We start from the raw sequence: 20,568 nt of genomic DNA on the forward strand, positions 1-20,568 counted from the left end.
TGTATGTCATGAAAGACTGGATTTTGTTCTAAAAGAAGGCCTAAGGAGCAAGTTAATAAAAGCCATTAGCATGTTTGGTACCACAGAAGAGGTCTGCAGATGACAATCCTACCTAGAAGGAGAAAGCCTATTTTTGTTTTTATTAGAGTTGGTCTCTCTAAGGGTGAGAGCATCATGAGCAAAAGCTTATAGTGCAGAAAAGTTCCTTAGGAGGCAAACAAGACTACTTATTTTTATCATCAGATAAGACTAGTGAGAAATACCTAATAAACTCCAAAAGTTGTATTGCTGAAACATTATGACAGAATGTAAGAATTGCCATTATTTGTTCTGCAATAAATACCAGACTTCAGGAAAGAGTTTTCTAGGTATGGCGTAAGTGCACAAACGTAAGAAAAAATGCCCTGGGTCTGTGATAGCATGATGTTTTAATGAATGAAAAAAACACCAAAATATGCAAACAAATCCTTCAGCCATGTCAGAGTGTGCCATTGTACTGTGACAGAAAATGGTTTCTGGGGCCGGAATGTGTAACAGGCTCACAGCTCCTGTATCAACAGAGCATTTCCAATGCCACTCCGTCTTCCAGCAGGGGATAAATACATCGTGCTAAAATAAGGAAGTCTACATCACAAATCATTGTTTACAGGTCAACAAGAAGGTGAATCTCTTATTCCACAGCTCCTTACATAGCTTATTAAAATGCTGATGACTGTATTCTGCTCCCATCACCTTTTTCTGAGTGATTAAGTCACTTGTGAAGAGTTGAGGAAGAGGAAGAAAGTGACAGAGTTTTGCTATGACCTGTCTCTTCCCCCAGCACTTGAGAGGAGACCAAAGATCACAGGTGCAGGATGAAGAACAGGATCCATCCTAACAGATAACAGATTTTAAATAGATCTGGGAGAGTCTTCCTTCAGTGATATGCTGCAGCACTTTTGCTGGCATGGATCTATCTTGCCCTGTGTAAAATGATACTAGCAAGTAACTTTGAGACCTGCTGCATTCTACCCACCAGTGTGGGTTTGTATACTGTCTGACATCACAAACTGCATTCGCAAGTCAAGGGAGTTGCATGTTTTTTCACTGTTGTCATAACTTTTCCCTAAATGACAGTGGAGAACTGCTAGAGGAGGCTGTCCCGGAACTGCCCTGAATTAATGCACTTCTTACTGCAGACATGACCACATATTTTGGCAGCATTGTTGACTTCCACTTCTGGGGCTTCCTTATTTGGATAAAGGAAATCACTTAAAAAAAACCCCATAGATCCTTGAAAAATCATAGTCCTACTAAATGTAGTCTGAAACTAAATTCAGTACATTATATGTGACTGTTTCCTGACTACATCACAAGCATAGAGACTTTTAAGTTACAGATGACACGCTAAGGGAATCAGAAATAACTTCTGCGTCAGACTGACTCTTCCACAAATTTTACGTTGTCTTAGTATTTTAAGTACCTCCTGCCTATCCTTGGGGAACAGCAGACTCTAAGTGATTTGGAAAGGTCTTTAAACACTCTATGACAATTTCAACAACTTTTTATTGTTATTAATCCTAGATCTCGTATAGCTAGTTAAGCCTCACCCAGAAAGCCTCACCCAACAGAGTTTATATGTGTTATTATACTTTGGAATGTTGAGTGTTTTAGATGCAGTCTCTGCTGGGAGCTCTTATATAAAGAACAGGTTTTCTTCCACGAAATAAGCAAGTATTCAAAACACACACCCCGCTCCAAATCCTGAAGTTGTGCTGTATTGTTTAACTTCTTAACAGTTCGTGATGTCATTTTTTATAAGTGAAGAAAAACAAATGCTGTCACATTCTGAGTTTTGAACAAGCCAAAATCAAGAGATTAAGTGTTCCAAACACTGAAACATTTCATCCAATTAGTTAGTTCAGTCTGGCTTCTCTATCTCTGAACTGTTTCCAGCAAACTTTGAACATAGAAAGATAAACCCATTGATAAGTTTCTACTGCTGTACAGATATAATGTTGCTTTTCATATGAAGTAGGTTTATTGTTTAAATTTGCATATGAAATCTTTGTTCTTTTTCTGTGCTGATTCCTGAGTTCCTGTGACTTTTTTTGCAAATTCTCTATACTCGCTTTCTCTGAAACAGATTCTGAAGGGGCCTGATCCTGAAGACTCTGAAAGACTGCCTTTGGAATAATCATCAGCTGTTTGCTGGCTGAGTATCTCCAAACACAGATGACAACGAGAAGTAGAGTAGCTAGAGTTAAAAGATGATTGTCTGCTTCGATGCCAGCAGGTGAAATCCAACTGATGCACACACATAGCCAACAAAATGCTAGCTTTGTTTGTTTTAGGAAACGGAAAATGGCAAAGGAGAAGTGGAGAGGAGAGGAGAGGAGAGGAGAGGAGAGGAGAGGAGAGGAGAGGAGAGGAGAGGAGAGGAGAGGAGAGGAGAGGGGAGGGGTGGGGAGGGGAGGGGAGGGGTGGGGAGGGGAGGGGAGGGGTGGGGAGGGGAGTTGTAGAATTTCTGCTTCACTGTTCTTATCATTGGTAGTAATGTGTATTTCTAGAGGTTAAATCCCCTCAGATTCATTCTCTGGTATGGAACCATGTTATCAAAACTGCATGTTCTAAGAAAAATAATGAACTTTTCAAGAATGAGAATTTTAGCTCACTAACAAATTTAATATTTCAAACATTGCTGTTTTCTGAATAAAATGCTTCCTCCACTGATTATTATTTATTTAACTTCTAAGGTTTAAGTCAAAGTCGTGCCATATATTAACTGTAAAGAAAAATCATGTTTGCTACTTATAACTGATATTGAATAAAGTGTAGCTAAAAATGCAGAAGAAAAGGAATCTGAAGATACTCATACGATGTACTTCATCCACCCTGTACCTGAGATAGCTCTACCTATAAGAGCGAAAATGTAAAACAAGCTGAAAATTCTTGTGTCAGTGGCAAGCAGTGAAGGAAAAGAAGGGAAAAATTATACACACATTTTCTTTGTTGAAAAGTGCTGGGACTCTTCACCGCCTACACTGCGCAGCAGGTCACATACAGGAGCGAAGGGCCTACCTACCCTCTGAGACATCTTAGGGCTCCCGTGTTCAGAACCCCCCAACCATCTAAGGAGGTCCAAAGTACAAAACAACATTCTACATTTACGAAAGGATTGTGTACTTACAACACAAGCTGCTGCTCACTGATGCAAGTTCCATTTATATAAGCAAGCACTTAAGTGGAAAGCGAATATCTACATAGAAATGTGACCCCCTTTGTAGCTTCTGAGCCACTGGAAAACCAGGGCCCCTGGAATTAGTCCTGCAGGAATACTGAGAGTGGTGGGACATCACTGCTGTAGCGCAAAGGAGAATTTTGGCCAAACATGCTATGTAGTTCTGACAGGATGCAGGAGAATGCCTAAAGTCTCAGATGTTTAATTTAACATCAGCCTACCATGTATTATGCCTGCTTGGAGGCTCTACCTGAATTCAGATCTGCAAGTCTGTGTTTAAAATTGCATTGCCATTTCTGCAGGAAGTAACAAAGTTATACAGGAAACAGAAAGACGCACAGAACAATCCTATCTTGTAATACCAAGGCGATGTTGCTGGGAGGAAAAAGTTAGATTTTCTAAGAACGTATGCTGGTTGCACTCTAAATGTGGAGAAAAGCATATCCTTGCTAAGCATATTATTTGTCTTCTTCTGGCTAATGCTAAAATGACTTCAAAGTTGTTAACCAGTCTCTTTTTCTGAACAAGGAGAGTCATTCCTTAGGAAATCTCCGTATGTACATTACCTCCCTACACATGAAGCCTTGATCTTTTCCGAGATCTTAAAAGATCTTAGATCTTCCTAAGTCTTCTCGGATCCCTAGGTGGATGACACTGTAGATTTGTTATCTTGTGTCTGGCAATATTGTTGTAAGTCTCAAAAAAGAATGAGAAGCATACTTCTGTACGATGTGTTAAGTTCTTCTGTGATTAAAAATAGTATTGTCAAACGTCTTCACGTTTGTTTCATTTGAAAATTTCAGAAAGCTCTTTTCTTGCCCCAGTCATTAATGCCTAACTCTACTGTTCTTCTAGACGCAACAATAAAATAAACCACTTTTTTTTGTTACATTGCTATTAGACAGCAATGGTACACTTTCAATGTCAAAGGAGTGTAAAATCACCTGTAGCTATAAAGTCGGTGTGAAAATAAAGAAATCTTATATTTTGTATGGTAATAACACAGAATTCATAATGTAAGTAGTAATGATCGTCAATAAAACATCTGCTGACAATTAACATGTAGCTTGGTTTTACCTTAAACCCTCAGGCCCTTCAGACAGTTGTAAACACCAGGAAATGTCCTCCTCATTTCTTAAAAAATAAGCGTGGTTTGCAACACGAAACTTGTAAACAGCTCATTTCTGACAAAATGGATGTTGTGTTCCGTTCAGCCAAACTGCATTTCTTGGATCATACAGCATTGATGACATATTTTAGACCATACTACTCTGTGCATATAGGAGCCTTAACCTCTATAATTACATGCTAATAAAAATAGGAACTGCAGAATGTTTACATCTTTGCCCAACCATATGTTTTTAGAAAGAAAACAAAAATTCCAGAAGTTCATCTGTGATGCATATGCATAGATTATTCCTGGGTGTACTTGAATAAGCAAGCACTTTTCAATTTAAGCTACTGTGCTTTATGTAGCTATACTTGAAAGAGCATTTCTAAATTGTTAACCATAGCACCTCTGTTTGTTGCATAAATAACAGGTTGTAGAGAGTTATCAGATAAAATATATCATAAATCTTCATGTGTAAGAGCTGTTACGATTTCACGTGCAGATCTGAGCTTTAAACCCAACGTGCCTTCTCTGCACAGGGCAAAGACTTTCTCAACAACGGCTGACAAAGCTTAAAAGATGAAGAGAAACGTGGCAGTCTTTAGTCTGTGCACATGCTGCTTCATCAACATACAGTTTTATTTAGGATTTCTATATGATTTATTTGGCTCTTCAATGAGGTGTACATTTTCCAGGGATAATCCAAGTATGTAAATACATGTGCCCAGATGTTATGGGAGCATTCGAGCAGGCTCACGGTGGGAGCTTTAGAAACGTGTAATCACAATACATTTTCTTGTGGTTTTGCAAGAGACTTACAGGAGCTGACATGAATCTTTCACCACCGGCCAACACAAATTTGGCCAGGTTGACATTCTCATTCAATTGCCACACCTTGTGCTTTGACTGTTCTACTAGTGGATGCTGGAGTTGCAGGTAGTTGCAAACACCTTCAAGCAAAGGCTTGAGGGCAGCCGAGTGAGCCGTATGAAGGGGCTCTGCTCCCCGGCCAAGCACCTGCAGCCTTCACCTCCAGCCACACACAAGCAGCAAGTGTCACAGCACAAAGGCACTTCAGTTTCCTTGTGCTAGAAAAGCTCCTTGGGTTAGGGGGCAGGCACATGAAAGAAAGCAGACCAGGCGCCAGGGTCCCTGGTGCCGCACACCCCGGATCTGCACATGCTGTGCCTCTGTAGCTGCCCATGCATTGTGCCTGCGAATGAGTCCCACCCTTGCCAGTACGCCCAGTAAGACCTGTTCCTGGGCTTTAGCCACCCAGAATCACAGAATGGCAGGGGCTGGAAGGGACCTCTGTGGGTCATCTAGTCCAACCCTCCTGCCGAAGCAGGGTCACCTACAGTAGGCTGCAGAGGACCTTGTCCAGGCGGGTCTTGAGTATCTCCAGAGAAGGAGACTCCACAACCTCTCTCGGCAACCTGTTCCAGGGCTCTGTCACCCTCAGAGGGAAGAAGTTCTTCCTCATGTTCAGGCGGAACTTCCTGTGCTTCATTTGGTGCCCGTTGCCCCTTGTCCTGTCGCTGGGCACCACTGAAAAGAGTTTGGCCCAATCCTCCTGACACCCACCCTCAAAATATTTATAAGCATTTATAAGGTCCCCTCTCAGCCTCCTCTTCTTCAGGCTGAACAAGCCCAGCTCCCTCAGCCTTTCCTCGTAGGAGAGGTGTTCCAGTCCCCTCACCATCCTCGTAGCGCTCTGCTGGACTCTCTCCAGCAGCTCCTCATCTTCCTTGAACCGCTGCCTGCCTCACCCGGGAAGCCCGGTCCCCGCCTGCCCGTCCCGTGCCCGCCCGTGTGCCCCGCACCTGCCCGTCCCTCCGCAGACCTCGCACCGCCATCCCCGCTGTGCGTCCCGTCCCCGCCCGCCCGCTCCGTCGAAGCCCCAGCGCTCGGTCCCTGCGCCCCGCGCAACCGCCGCGGTGCCCGCTCTGCCCCGGCCCCGGGGGAGCCTCGGGGGAGGCGGCGGCGGCGGCGGCGGCGGCGGCGGCGGCGGCGGCGGCGGCGGCGGCGGCGGCGGGCGGGGTCGGACCGGCGGCTCCCCGCCTCCCTCCCCGCCGCCCGGCAGCGGGGGGCCGCGCCCCCGCGCACCTCCCTGCCCTGCGGGGCCCGGAGGCTCCGTGCACCCCGCGCTGCTCGCAGAGGCGCGCCGGGGCGGCTGAGGCAGGCGGCGGAGGCGGGCGCGGAGCGGCGGAGCGGGCGGCCCCCCTCCCCCCCCCCGGTGGACCGCGGGAGCAGGATGGCCGTGGCGGCGGGGCAGCGGCGCCGGGGCACTGCCGCCTCCCCGCTCGCCCTCGCCCTGGGGCTCCTCGCCGCCGCGCAGGTAAGAGGGTCCGGGAGGGGCAGCGCCGGGGCCGGGGCTGCCGTGCTCCGGGGGAGCGGCGGGAGCTCCGCACCTGCGGCCGCCGGGATGCTCCCGTCCCGGGGCCGGGGGAACCGCTGCCGCGGGCGGCGGCGGGGCCGGTCCCCGGCCGGCGGGCAGGTAGCGGCGGCCCTGCGCGGAGGGGCTGGTGGAGCCTCTGCCTTGCAGCTGCGTTTGCCGAGCGGGCGCCTGCGGGAGCCCGCGCCGGGCTGGTTTCACAGCCCTCTGGGAGGGAGGACGGGCAGGGTCGTCGTTACGGGAGTTACGGTGCTGCCGAGCTTCGCCGAGCGTCGGGGGCTGAGGTTCTCAGCCTCCCTTCGGGGGGGGGGGGAGGGGCGGGGAGTAGTCTCCAAGATGCGGAGCAGCTTCGGGAGTCCCTCGGCTGCGTTTGCCGGGCGGGGGTTTGGTCCTGACGGCAGAGCGCTGGGCTGGGCCGTGTGGCTGCCTTTCCCTTGGGTGTCGTTTACATCCTCTGACATGCTCTACAGGTAGTTTGCTTTGCTGAGTCACCAGTTTGCCGTTGCCCAGCTTTTCTGTCAGGCTCTAGCCAAGGCAAAAAAAGAAGGAAAAGGAAAAAAAAAAGAATAGCCTCTCTGATGATGCCCCTGTCAGCCCTCTGGAGACAATTAAATGAACTCGCTTTCAGCTTTACATGTGCCCTAAAGAAAAGCAAGTGTGAACACGGCTCTCCTGAATCATTCTCATTTGGGTTTGTTCTTAAACTGTGAAGATGAGTTTTAAATCGGTAATAGCACGGTAATCTTTTTGCATTTAGAGTATTAGCATAACTTAACCCTCTCAAATATAAAAAAACCCCAAAAATTGTTAAAAAAAACACAAACTACATGGTCACTTGAAATAGACTTAGAAACATTATTCTCTGTATAACTTCAGGCTGCTACTGGATGCGACATTTCTGCTCTCCTGCTGTGCTCCTGACCATGTATTTTCTCCTCCCTCGAACCTCTGTGGTAACTGTACATCCATGAGCAGGTCAGCCTAGTCATCTGAGTGAAGTGCTTAATTTTCATAGAGAAACTTTCATGTTAGTTTACTTTGCCTTCTGTTGTTGCAACACTTCTGGATCCTGTGCAAAGGAGGTGATTCAAAAGCAGAGTGGGGGGCCGTGGGGGATGAGGTGCGATGCCAATCTACACTTGCAGGCCTGTGGTCAGGACTAGATCATGACTGAATCACTAGAAAAGTTATTGACAAAAGGCTGCAGAGTGCGTTGGTGGCACTGGTGCGCCTCAGGCGCATGCAGACTGGCCCGTAGAGCCCAGTGTCTAATGGGATCTGGTATCTGTTCCTGATGAAGGCCGCTAGAGCCAGAACAGCTGTGATCCTGCAGTGGGATCCTCATCTGCCACATCCTTTTACCCTGCCACCAACTCTGTTCCCGGGAATGAGATAGAGCTGATCTCTCTGGCACTCGGCTCCGTTGCTGCTTATCCTGGCCCTGTGCACATGCTTGCCCTCTCTCTTGCAAGCAGCTCCTCTTTGCAGGGAATTAAAATAGCTCCTTACTTCTGTTTTTTAATATATATAAATACAGAATATTCAGGCTTACTTTTAAAAAAGCATGGAGTGAGTGAAATGCGGTGCGGTGGCCTGGCAGCTGGAACAGGCTGTGTAGTTTCCTTTGGCTTTTATGTTGGATGCTTAGTTGCATGAATTTCATTTTACAGTTATTGAGATAGTCTTACTCTTGAAATAGCATTTTGGCACTGCCTCCTGCCTCTAGTCTCAAATTTACACGATGATAGTGTGAATAAAATGAGTTGTCCTCACAGACAGCATTTCCTAGGGCCAAGAACATAGTCAGCCTGGGGTCTCCTGCTGTTTTTCTAGCATTTGTAATGAAAGGTAGTGGAATAAGTGGGGATTAACATTATACTTTACTAATCAAGCATAGGTATTTGCAAGTGTCACAATGGAGATATTAAAAAAGACTATAATTCTGTAATGCTGCATTGTATTTTTTAGATGAAGATGAAAAATGATTGTTCTTATGTACTAAATATTACCATGATTTTAGGATTTGGATGATAATGGTATACTATATTACGATAAAAAGGAGCATGGAAAACCCTTTGCCTTTTTTTTGAAGGAAAAGTAAACTTAGTCTTCAGATTGTGTGTTGATGTTATTACTGTTTTGTAAGTCCTTCAGGAAGTAGACCAAATTGAGTCTTTTAATTAGTAAGAAAGAGGATCTATTAATAATTATAGGTCTGAACTCTTATTTCCAAGCTGTCTGCTAGTCTGCTGGGGATAGCATGCCTTCCTACTGCATCATCAGTTCAGTGTTCCTGTGGAATTTCAGTTTCCGTTTCTTTTTGCATAGTTTTGACAGGGAATAGCTATCACAATTTTTTATAATTTTGTCCTCCTTTAGGTCTGTAGACTAAAATGTTTGGTTTTAGTGGAACTTCTCTTCTTAGATTGATTCTTCTCACAGTGATTTTTTTTTTTAAATTTGACATTGCAAATTTAAAAAAATGTGGAAGAGATTACCAGATACCTCAAAAAACGAACCTAAACTGGCTTTTAAAATTTAATTGTGACATAATAGTAATTGTTGTAGACTCAGCTTTTAGCTCTGTTTGAGAATTCATGTATGAACTTCATGGATAACTGCAGGCATTTTCACCTGTGTTTTATGGGCTGATCGGATGTAAGCAGGTTTATGTCTGGAAGGGTACAGGGAAACATAGACCATCGATAAATTGTTTTTTCATGCTTGCCATTGTACTCCTAGAGTTTTTGTGCCTCATATTTGCTATATCCTATTCTGTTTTTGTATTTAAATAGTCTAGTTGCTACTGTGTTCCCTTTTTTGTCTTCACAAGACAGGCTATAGGGTGGGAGGGAGTGAAGTGAGGGTGTTTTGTGTGTTAGGAAGTAGTTCATACGAAGAAGAACGCATCCTTCTAAAATACTTCCACGTAGTGACATAGTAGTAAATTATATTAAGCATCTACCTTTATCTTTTCACTAACAAAATACTTCCAAGTAAAAATCCGCCGAGTTTTGTTCCACTGTCCAGAGAAGGCTAGAACTTTCTCTTCTGCTGAAGAAACTAGGAAACAAGGTCAAAACCTCTGAAAACAGGAATACACTGACAGTCACTACATTTGAAAAACTGACCATGTTACAGCTAGAAGGTCAAAATACTTTATTCTGGAAGCATTCTAGGTAAGACTGTATGAAAAAAATTAGACTAGGACAAAATACGAGAATACAAGTAGTAAATTTATACAGTTCAACTAGTCAGTCATCACTGAAATATCACCATGCCCCTACTTGTTCCATGTAGCATCATCCTGAAAGCAGTTTGTACACACCAAAATATTTTTGTAGCATGTGTCTTATGATTCTTGGTAATGTTATAACCAAAGTTACGTTTATGAACAAAGTTATGGCTGGTAGTGTTAAAGTTGAGCAAACTCTAAAGATATTTCACCTTGTGGAAGGCTTAAATGAACTTCTGTTACTTTAATGATTGGATTTATCTTTTGAGCTTTGTAGTAGATAAAATGGGTTCTTGGTTATATTGTCGGCTGAAGGCACGAAGCCACAGGAAGGTGGATTCCTTTTACATCATCAGCTGTCATATCATTAAAGTGCCTGTTGTTTCAAATAATAAGATTCCCTCTCTCCTTCTAATTACAATCAGAGAATCAAAGACTGGTTGAGGTTGGCGCAGGTAGCTCTGGAGGCCATCTTGTCCAATCCCCCCTGCTCAAGCAGGGTCACCTAAAGCCAGTTGCGCAGGACTATGTCTGGATGGCTTTTGAATATCTTCAGGGTTGGAGATTCCACCATTTCTCTGGGCAACTCATGCTGGTAGTCCATCACCCTCATAGGAGAGAAGTGTTTCCTAAGGTTCAGAGGACATCTGCTGTGCTTCAGTCTGCATCCATTGTCTCTTGTCCTGTTGCTGAGCACCAGTGAAAACAGTCTGGGTCCATCTTCTTTGCACCCTCCCTTCAGGCATTTATATACATGAGTATGATCCCCCTGAGCCTACTTTTCTCCAGGCTGAACAGTCCCTCTCAGTCTTTCCTCGTAAGAGAGATGATCCGATCCCCTCATGCTCTTTGTGGCCCTCTGTTGGACTCTCTAGTATGTCCATCACTCTCTTGTATGTGGGAGTCCAGAACTGGACATAGGACTCCAGGCATGACCTCATCAGTGCTGAGTAGAGGGGAAGGATCACCTCCCTTTACTTGCTGGCAATACTTTGTCTAATGCAGCCTGGGATACCAACTGCTTTACTTTACCTCAAGGGAACATACTTTACCTCAAGAGAACATCCAGCCCCCCTGCCGAAGCAGGGTCACCAACAGCAGGCTGAACAGGACCTTGTCCAGGCGGGTCTTGGAATATCTCCAGAGAAGCAGAATCCACAACCACTCTGCGCAACCTGTTCCAGGGCTCTGTCACCCTCAGAGGGAAGAAGTTCTTCCTCAGGTTCAGATGGAACTCCCTGTGTTTCAGTTTGTGCCCTCTGCCTCTTGTCCTGTTGCTGGGCACCACTGAAAAGAGTCTGGCCCCATCCTCCTGACACCCACCCTTAAGATATTTGTAAGCATTTGTAAGGTGCCCTCGCAGCTTTCTCTTCTTCAGGCTAAACAAGCCCAACTCCCTCAGCCTCTCCTCATAGGACAGATGCTCCAGTCCACCCATCATCCTCGTAGCACTCTGCTGGACTCTCTCCAGTAGCTCCTCATCTTTCTTGAACTGGGGAGCCCAGAACTGGACACAGTACTCCAGATGGGGCCTCACCAGGGCAGAGTAGAGGGGGGTGAGAACCTCCCTCGACCTGCTGACCACACTCCTCCTAATGCACCCCAGAATGCCATTGGCCTTCTTGGCAACACTGCTGGCTCATGGTCAACTTGTCGTCCACCAGGAGACCCAGGTCCGTCTCCACAGAGCTGCTCTCCAGCAGGTCCGCCCCAAGCCTTTACTGGTGCATGGGGTTATTCCTCCCCAGGTGCAGGACCCTGAACTTGCCCTCATTGAACTTCATCAGGTTCCCCTGCACCCAGCTTTCCAGCCTGTCCAGGTCACACTGAATGGCAGCACAGCCTTCCAGTGTATCAGCCACTCCTCCCTGTTTTGTGTCATCAGCAAACTTGCTGAGGATGCACTCTAACTCTTCATCCAGGTCATTGATAAGTTGAATAAGATTGGGCCCAGCACTGACCCCTGAGGGACACCACTAGTTACCAGCCTCCAACTAGACTCAGCGCCGCTGATGACAACCCTCTGAGTTCTGCCATTCAGGCAGTTCTCAATCCACCTCACTGGCCACTCATCCAGCCCACATTTCCTGAGCTTCCCTAGGAGGATGTTATGGGAGACAGTGTCAAAAGCCTTGCTGAAGTTGAGATAGACAACATACACTGCTCTCCTTTCATCTACCCAGCCAGTCATGCCATCATAGAAAGCTATCAGATGGGTCGAGCGTGATTTATCCATGGTGAATCCATGCTGACTACTCCTGATAACCTACTTTTCCTCCACTTGCTTGATGATGACCTCTAGAATGAGTTGCTCCATCATCTTTCTAGGGATGGAGGTAAGGCTGATTGGCCTGTAGTTCCCTGGGTCCTCCTTCTTGCGCTTTTTGAAGATGGTGGGCACCTGGTGGGCACTTGACTTCATCCAAATCTTTTTAGGAAAGTTTCATGCAAAATTTTAGAGCCACTTCCAAGAATTCATGTGTATGAGAAAAAAAGTAATTTAAAGCAGTTCTAATGACCTATCTTTCATGAAAGCCTTAAGCCCCCTTAGTTTCTTTGGAGGAAGGGTTGAAGATTTAGCGAGAGGAAGGCCTTGCACTGGAGATGTCTAATGGTAAAGTTGTGAAAGTGAGACTAAATTTGTGTAAGTTACAGGTCTCTGCACATACATAACCTGCGGCTCACTAGAGATCTAGACTGTCACCATTTTCACACGTTTTCACAGCACATATGTGAATATGTGCATATGTCAGTGAATGAAGCTGTACTTCCTCTTCTCCTGTTGCACCAGGCGAAGTGAGATTATTCACAAACTGGTATTGTGTCTGGATCCTACAGATGAGATTTCATCTGGACGTGTTGTGCAAAGGTGGGGTGGATGAACAATTTCTGAGATCCAAATGTAGGCGAAACAAGAGCTACAACAGGTCAAGAGATAAACACAGGGAATGGGAATATTTTAGCACTGGTGTGGCTGTACAGCTTCTGACAAATTATGTGATCTCTGACAATGTTACTTGCTGCTCTCTTGTGTGACCCCAGTAAACAACTCTTCTGTAATAGCTTTTGCCTCCTTAAGATGAAGGGAAAAGTGGGAATCAAACTATACTTCTGTCATGTCTATCTGCTTTTAAAATTTATCTCATTGCTCTTTTAGAGCTGTAAGCCAAATTTCATGGATTTAAAAATATTGCCCTGTTCATGAGTATTTCCAGCAATCATTGGGTTGATAATGCAACCGTACAGTTAGGTACAGATATGGAACACTCTGTTATCATTAATGAGAGATAACAGAATTAATTGATGAACATATCCTTCAAAAAGTGGAAGTATAATTTTTGATAATCTAGATTAGATTACTAGTATCATGTTCCAGTCTCATATCCCCGTAAATTACTTCTCTTAATAAAAATGTAACTTGTGCATTAAAATGCACCTCACTTCTTTGTGCAGAAGTTCACAGTGTGTGCACAAAGTAGACACCACCAGAGCTTTATGGAAGCATCAGAGGATGTAAATTATTGCTGCTAGATGCCCCAAGCATTAAGGAATTCTGTGTGGCTATTAGGTAAGCATGTCTTTTGTATTAGGAGTTTTGAAAATCTTGGTTATAAATTGAACATTTTCCTTAGATTTTGAGGTCACTCAACATGAAAAAGAAAAAGAGAAAAAAAAAGAAAAAAAATGGGAGCCCAGATATGCTTTTAATCCTCTTCCAATGCAATCCACACTTCAATACTTTTACTCTCCAGTATCTTCTTCTTTCTTTTTTCCTACAAAATACAGTGAAGTATGCTTTGCCTGTGATCTATAAGATAATGAAACACAATGAAGTCTGCTAATGGGATGATGTATGGAGAGTAGAATAGCAAGTCATTAGGTGGATTTAGCAACCACAATATTCCTGGTATGGTTGCACTCCTGTATTTTAAATCTTCTCATAACAACTCCAGTACATGGGTGCATGTTTCCATTGTGCACCTTAAGGCACTTCGCACCCTATATAAGCAGTTGTGTCCCAGGTGCAAAAATAAAGTTTCTTTCTGAGTAAGCAATGCAACAGCAATGTAACATGCCATTTACAAGACTTGGTGAATAATGCCATGTGCATCTGAGTCATGCCCCTATTAAATTTAATTAAACTCTTTAGACCCTTCTCAGTATTAAGGTTGTGTGTTCTGTATGCCTTTTGAGAGAAATGTGCAGTCAGCATAACTGTTGAACATGTATGTGCAAGGAAAGTTACCAAAAGGGGGAGAAATGGAAATAAAAGAGACAATTCAAGACCTTTCGGAAATAGATTAGGTGGAGCTACACTAGCTGCCTTGGAATAAATTGTGGGACGAATAGATCACTAGTGTTTCTTGACGTGCGGTTACGTTTTCTACAAAGACGAGAAAAAAAAGAAAGGAGATGAAAAAAGAAATTGCAAAATTTATACTGCACATGCAGGGGAAATCAGATTATAACAATGACTTCTTACGGATGACAGAAAGCAGGGTTCTTTAAGCCCGCTGTTCTGCAGGGTGGGCAGGAGCATTACCGTACGTGCCGCTTACACACCAGTTCGGGACTGGTGCAGGAATGGAGTGGGTGATCTAGCAGGACTGTCCCATCTCAGCCAATAATATCCATCAGAAGAGTTAAACAAAGCCTATTCTTGCATCCATGCTTCAGTTTGTTCATAGCCCTGTATGGCTAGGTGCCATAAATAATGACTGCATTACATCAGTCCCAGATAGGGCTTGTGGAGGCTGACGGAGCACTGGAACAGGCTGCCCAGGGAGGTTGTGGAGTCTCCTTCTCTGGAGATATTCAGGACACACCTGGACAAGGTCCTGTGCAGACTGCTGTAGGTGACCCTGCTTCGGCAGGGGGGTTGGACTAGATGATCCACAGAGGTCCCTTCCAACCCCGACCATTCTGTGATTCTGTGATTCTGTGATTCTGTGATTATGTGCTTCTGTGATTCTGAGTGTTGTTTGATACTGTTACTTTTGACTCAACCAAGTGTTTCCAGCATTTTCATCTGTACAAATAAATTTTTTTAAACTGACCCCATAGATGTCAGTTCTTTCAATGAGGCATTTAATGAGGGAAGAGTTGATTTATACAAAGTTCCCAGTAATTGTTTCATTTAGTTTTGTTTTGACTTGTGGATTAAAAAGGCATATGCCCTGCATTAAATGGAAAGACCTGCCTGTGAATTATGACATAGTTATAATAATACTACCACTCTCTCTGTAGATCAGGTGGGCTGCAGAAAGGAGTTTTTCTTTGGGCTGCACATGTTTCTTGATTCTATGAAGAGCTGATATGAAGGAAAGACTTCATGTGTAAGGATGACACTACTATGTAATATAATGGCCAAATACTAGTCCTGTGCGGCTCCATGTTTTATTTTATTTTATTTCTCGCAGTGTTTTTTTAGAGGAAATAGAGGGGATCCAAACTCGTCCTGACTTATGCTAACTTCTGAAGAAATGACTGACCAACTGTTGCACTGAGAAATACCCCTTCCTTTTTGCCATGGGCTTGACTGAGCTGTGTTGTGGTAGGGAAGGAGAAATGAGGGGAAGGTTTTTTTAACAGATAATTGACATTTCAAACTTTCCTTTCCGTTTCAGAGTATTTGATATTGAAGTCTCTAAAGTTTTTCAGTTGGCTGTAGAGTTAAGGAGGCAGCAAAGGTCAGAGCTGAATGTCTTGGTGATAATTTTGCTTAACTAATGTTTGGAAAAATGGCGCATTTGTAAAACTACTCTTTTTTTTTCTAGGAAAGAATAACTGCTTCATTGTATTAGGCAGAGTCAATAATTTCATGACAATTTACTATGGTGACTGGTGCATAGAGTTCGGGTTTGTTCTCCCCCATGGCCTTTTACTTCTAACCTTTAACTTGCAGATAATGGCACCGGATATTTCATCCAAAGGCTTATTATGAGCACTGTCACTGAAGCATAATGCTTCACCTGCGATTTGTGCAGTGGCTTTTCAAATTCTGTTTAGTGGGAGATTGCTGTCAAGAGGTAAACTCTTGAAATCCACTTCGAGTTTAAAGTACCTACCAGTTTCTGTGCTGTACTGCAATGATTAATTGAAGGTGGTGTTTATCCTGGAGGTGAGTGATTTTCAAACTTTAAATATAACCTTTATTTTAAAGAGATGTTTTTCAGGTATGAGTCAGCATTTTATTTAATGATCTGACTACAAATATGTTTTTGTAGAAACTATCATTTTTTGGGTTAAATTCTATGAGATGCTAACCAACCTTTGCCGAGTCTTTATGAAAGAGTATTTCAGAAGATTAAAGAGCAGTTGCTATATCAGAACCTTTGGCTTGCATTGGAATATATATGTTGATATTTAGGTTCCTACTGAACTTCATTTTATGAGCAAGTGAGCTCTGTTTGCTTTCTAAATTCTGTATTTTCATGTTGCATAGTTCATAAATGCTTAAGCATTTTCATATGCTAACAAAATGTACACTTACCTTGTAGTCCCTTACAAGAATAAGCTGTTATTACAGTCTTGCACCTATATACCTGTATATGCATATGTGGGGCAAAGGTAAAAGTCATTAAATTCTACATTTTAAAGCTATTTGCCCTCCTTACCTTAGCATTCGACTACAAAGTATGGAGAGAAGATGCTTTTAGCAAGTGATTTTGATTATGAATTACGCACAACCAAAAACCTTCTTAATTTATAGTAAGCAAAACTAAGATACAGAACAAATTCAAGTTGCATACAGACCGGAAATAACTCTGTTTTTCTTTTAACCTAGAAGCTTGTGCTGTATTAACATTTTTATTAGAAAAATGTTTCTTTCTTCTCCCTTCTGTATTCAGTCTCTGATACTTTTGGCAACAGTGTCATAACATTGTTATGATGTTTTGCATTTAAGAGTAAATGAGCATGCTGAAACGAGGACTATGTGGCTGTGGGTTTGTAATCAAAGACCAGGAAATGGCTTTATCTTTGCATTGTTTTATTTATAGAATTTTCCTGATTTAATATAGTTTGAAACATTGTGGCCGTAGAACATACACATCCTCAACGGCAAATTTTAAACATATCTGCCCTGAGTTAATCCTAGTGGTGTTGTAGTGTAGATAAGATACATTATTTAATGACTAGCTTTTTCAAGGAGGTTGAGCATAGGGGTTACCCGATTGCCAGTAAATTTTAATACAATTTGGAAATCTAACTTTATCATTATTATGCTAACAGGGGAATCTACTAGACACTGAAGAGCCATAGAATGAAGAATGATTATATCTGCTAGAAAGGACACAAAAGGAAAGAAACAGAAAAACTTGATGCTAGGTTGCTGTTCAGAGGGAGAAATACAATAGAATTCGTTAGACAGGCACTAGTTTCTGCACTTTCCTTGACTGACTGACCTGCAGCAGTCAGGGGACAGCAAGCTGAAATGTGATGTGCTTAACTTTTCAGATAGATAACGCAAAAGTGACTGCACCCTGATAGTGGGAAAATGACCTTACTAGATGCATATATGAATACGAACTCCACAAAATTATTAGACTTGTTGCAAAAATGCAGTTTTGGGAAGGGATTTTAAAGCTATAGTTGAACATTTTTTAAAGAAATGTCTACTCATCAGAAGAAAATTCTTCTTAGGAAAACCTCTAAAGCTTTTAGAAAGCTTAGAAACTATTCTTATTTTTTCTAAAACTTCATTTGAATTATATTTAAAGTAAAAAAAAATTGTTTTGTCAGGCTCAAATTTTTTTTTCTGTAATTATCTGAAACTTCATACCTGGTCAAAATGGATCATTCTGAAATTAGTTTAACTAGAGAAACCTGCAAGTTGTTCAGAGGGCTTTGGCGAGGGATGGGTGGTGTTTGGCTGTTTGTTTTCCCTCTGGATTTTAAAGATTGGGGGGGGGGGGTGTAGGGGTCTTTTTGTGATTTTTTTTTAATTCTTCTTTTCTTTTTTCTTCTTAAACTGTAGCAGGAATATTTCTGATATCTCAGATTTCTGCTCAGGCTTAAAATGCTAAAATTAGCTTACTATGTCCTTATTTCCCACTTTCCTGAAATTAAGATAATGGAGCAGTCTTTGAACATGTTGATGTAAATTAAATTTTTTACATTGAATCTGAAATATGTTTCAAGAAATTAGAACACGAATCTTTTTTTTTTTTTTTTTTTTTTTTTTTTTATGTGGAAGTGCTCTGAGCTTTAATTTCCTTAAACTTAAACCTCAACTTTCTGGAGAAATTTTTGCCTAGAACAAGTTTTATTCAGTCTGTCAATTGTAAAGCAGTAGTCTGGGGAAAATGAAAAGAGGCTTATATAGCATCAAAACTATCTTCAACTGTAATGAATAACTGCAATTCCAGAGTCTTGCCACATGTCTAGCACTGACATACTACTATTAATTGGTTGCTGACAAATAGGAAGGAGAACTGATATTTCAACAGGATCCATGAAATGTTCTGGGTTGCGGAACAACCCTTTTCCTGGTCTTGGAGACTGGATGTTTTCATGTCAGATCACACATAAAGAATTCTGGATGTTGGAGTGCAGTTAAAATGAGCATTTACTGGGTCCCTTTCAAACTGGTTGACTACCAAGAAAAATATTACAACTGTAAACTGTGCCTTTCATGTGACGTCAGACCTCCAACAAGCTGAGAATATAGAGGAAAACCCAAGAGTTCATGAGAGTAATTTGAAACGTTTACATGAAAGCAATGAAGGAAAGAACCTGTGCAGTAAAGGATGGGCTAGTTTTGGTTTAAAAGGAATACTTCTCTGTAGGTGATTCTATCCTTGATAAAATTTGGTACTGTATTCAGACTGTGTGTTTTAAAAAAATGTGTTAAAACTCTTATATATGTACCTTATGCTAGTGATTTGGAATTAACTGCTGCCTATGTTGGATTTTACTGCTGACGCGATGCTGTATTTTTGCAAACTTACCTCTTTTGTATCTATACAAAACCAAAGTGGTCTGTTTCCATATGAAACATTGGTTTGACTTAGATAGTTCCATGTAGAGTTTCAGTGCTGCTCTGTGTCTGCTTTCATGCAGAACAAATTCTGGCTTCGTGAACCTGAGAGCTTAGATCTTCCTAGGCCTCTTTAAAAATTCAAGCCAAGATGGAAACATGAAAGAAGGCTAAGTATAAGTCTGCTCCCCAGGCTTTTTATAAAAGTATATTTAGAGCCGTGTCAGGGTCCCATAATATCCTTATGGGATTTTAACTATAATAGAACATGTACTGAAACAGTGACCATAGCTACAGAAAAAAGCTGACATATCACAGGATCACTGCGGGCACATAATATGATGAAATACAATAGTTCATCAACCTATTTAGAAGAAAAACAAAGTTAAGTAGATTGTTAGTCAGCAAGCCATATGATCCAAAAATATTTCATCATGTAGTGACTGTTTTAAGTTTACAGCAGATATGATTATCAGACCCCAGTGGTTAATAAAAGTACAAATACAAAAGTACTACTGTCATAGCTACTTACTGGCATAACTACTGCTGTATTTTTTTGGTTTACTTGTTGGATGGTTTTTGGTTGTTTTTTTTTCTTAAAAAAGCTCTTGGGATTAATGCAGGAGTTCAAATATTTTTGCATCTTATGAAATCAACCTTATGATGTTTTTTGTGTTCGTGTGGTCAAATTTCACCCAATATTCAGTTACAGAAGAGGGGATGGAAAGGTATATTTTTGCATTTATTTTGTTATCTCTTACTTTCTCAAAGGCTTTAATCTAGCCCACAGAAAAAAATAGGTGTCTATTACACGTGGGGAGGCAATTTTGCAGAAATATAATTTTCGAAATACCTGTATTTAGTACTCTGTTATGAAGATGTCCCTGTGATCGTGCAGCTGATATTCAAGGTTCGTATGTTTTATCCCTCTTGCAAGTTTTGCAGTCATGGCGTTCTATGACAGAGTTACGGCATTGATGGATAAGGGAAGAGTGACTGATGTCATCTACTTGGACTTGTGCAAAACATTTGATGCTGTCCCACGCAGCACCCTTGTCTCCAAATAGAAGAGACATGGATTTGATGGGTGGGCCACTTGGTGGATAAGGAACTGGTGGGATGGTCACACTCAAAGAGTTGTGGTCAATGACTCAGTGTCTGGGTGGAGACCAGTGATGAGTGGCATCACTCAGGGGTCTGTATTGGGATCAGTATTATTTAACAACTTTGTCAGGGACGTAGAAAGTGGGATTGAGTACACCTTCAGCAACTTTGTGGATGATGCCAAGCTGTGTGATGTGGTCAACACGCTGGAGGGAAAGGATGCCATCCAGAGGGACCTTGACAGGCTTGAGAGGTGGGCCTGTGCAAACCTCATGGAGTTCAACAGGACCAAGTGCAAGATCCTGCACATGGGTTGAGGCAATCTCAGGCACAAATAGAGGCTGTGCAATGAATGGCTTGAGAGCAGCCCTGAGGAGAAGGACTTCAGGGTACTGGAGGATGAAAAGCTGGACATGAGCTGACAATGTGTGCTTGCAGCCAGGAAAACCAGTCGCATCCTGGGCTGCATCAAAAGCAATGTGGCCAGCAGGTCGAGGCAGGTGATTCTGCCCCTCTACTCTGC

General features: G+C 42.6%; 1 protein-coding gene across 3 annotated transcripts in view; it reads left to right on the top strand.

The window, feature by feature from the left end:
* The first annotated feature begins 6,571 nt into the window (after positions 1–6,571).
* Positions 6,572–20,568, top strand: part of ADAMTSL1 (ADAMTS like 1) — a 466,061-nt gene continuing 452,064 nt past the window's right edge. For all 3 annotated transcript variants that reach the window (XR_012761943.1, XM_075411537.1, XM_075411538.1), the window contains exon 1: positions 6,572–6,669. Coding sequence is in view for 2 of the 3 variants with exons in the window: in XM_075411537.1 (XP_075267652.1) it covers positions 6,586–6,669 (84 nt within the window). In the remaining variant the exon portion in view is untranslated. The remainder of the gene's footprint in view (positions 6,670–20,568) is intronic.

Source organism: Opisthocomus hoazin, chromosome Z (assembly GCF_030867145.1).
Source record: "Opisthocomus hoazin isolate bOpiHoa1 chromosome Z, bOpiHoa1.hap1, whole genome shotgun sequence".
Taxonomy (NCBI): Eukaryota; Metazoa; Chordata; class Aves; order Opisthocomiformes; family Opisthocomidae; genus Opisthocomus; species Opisthocomus hoazin.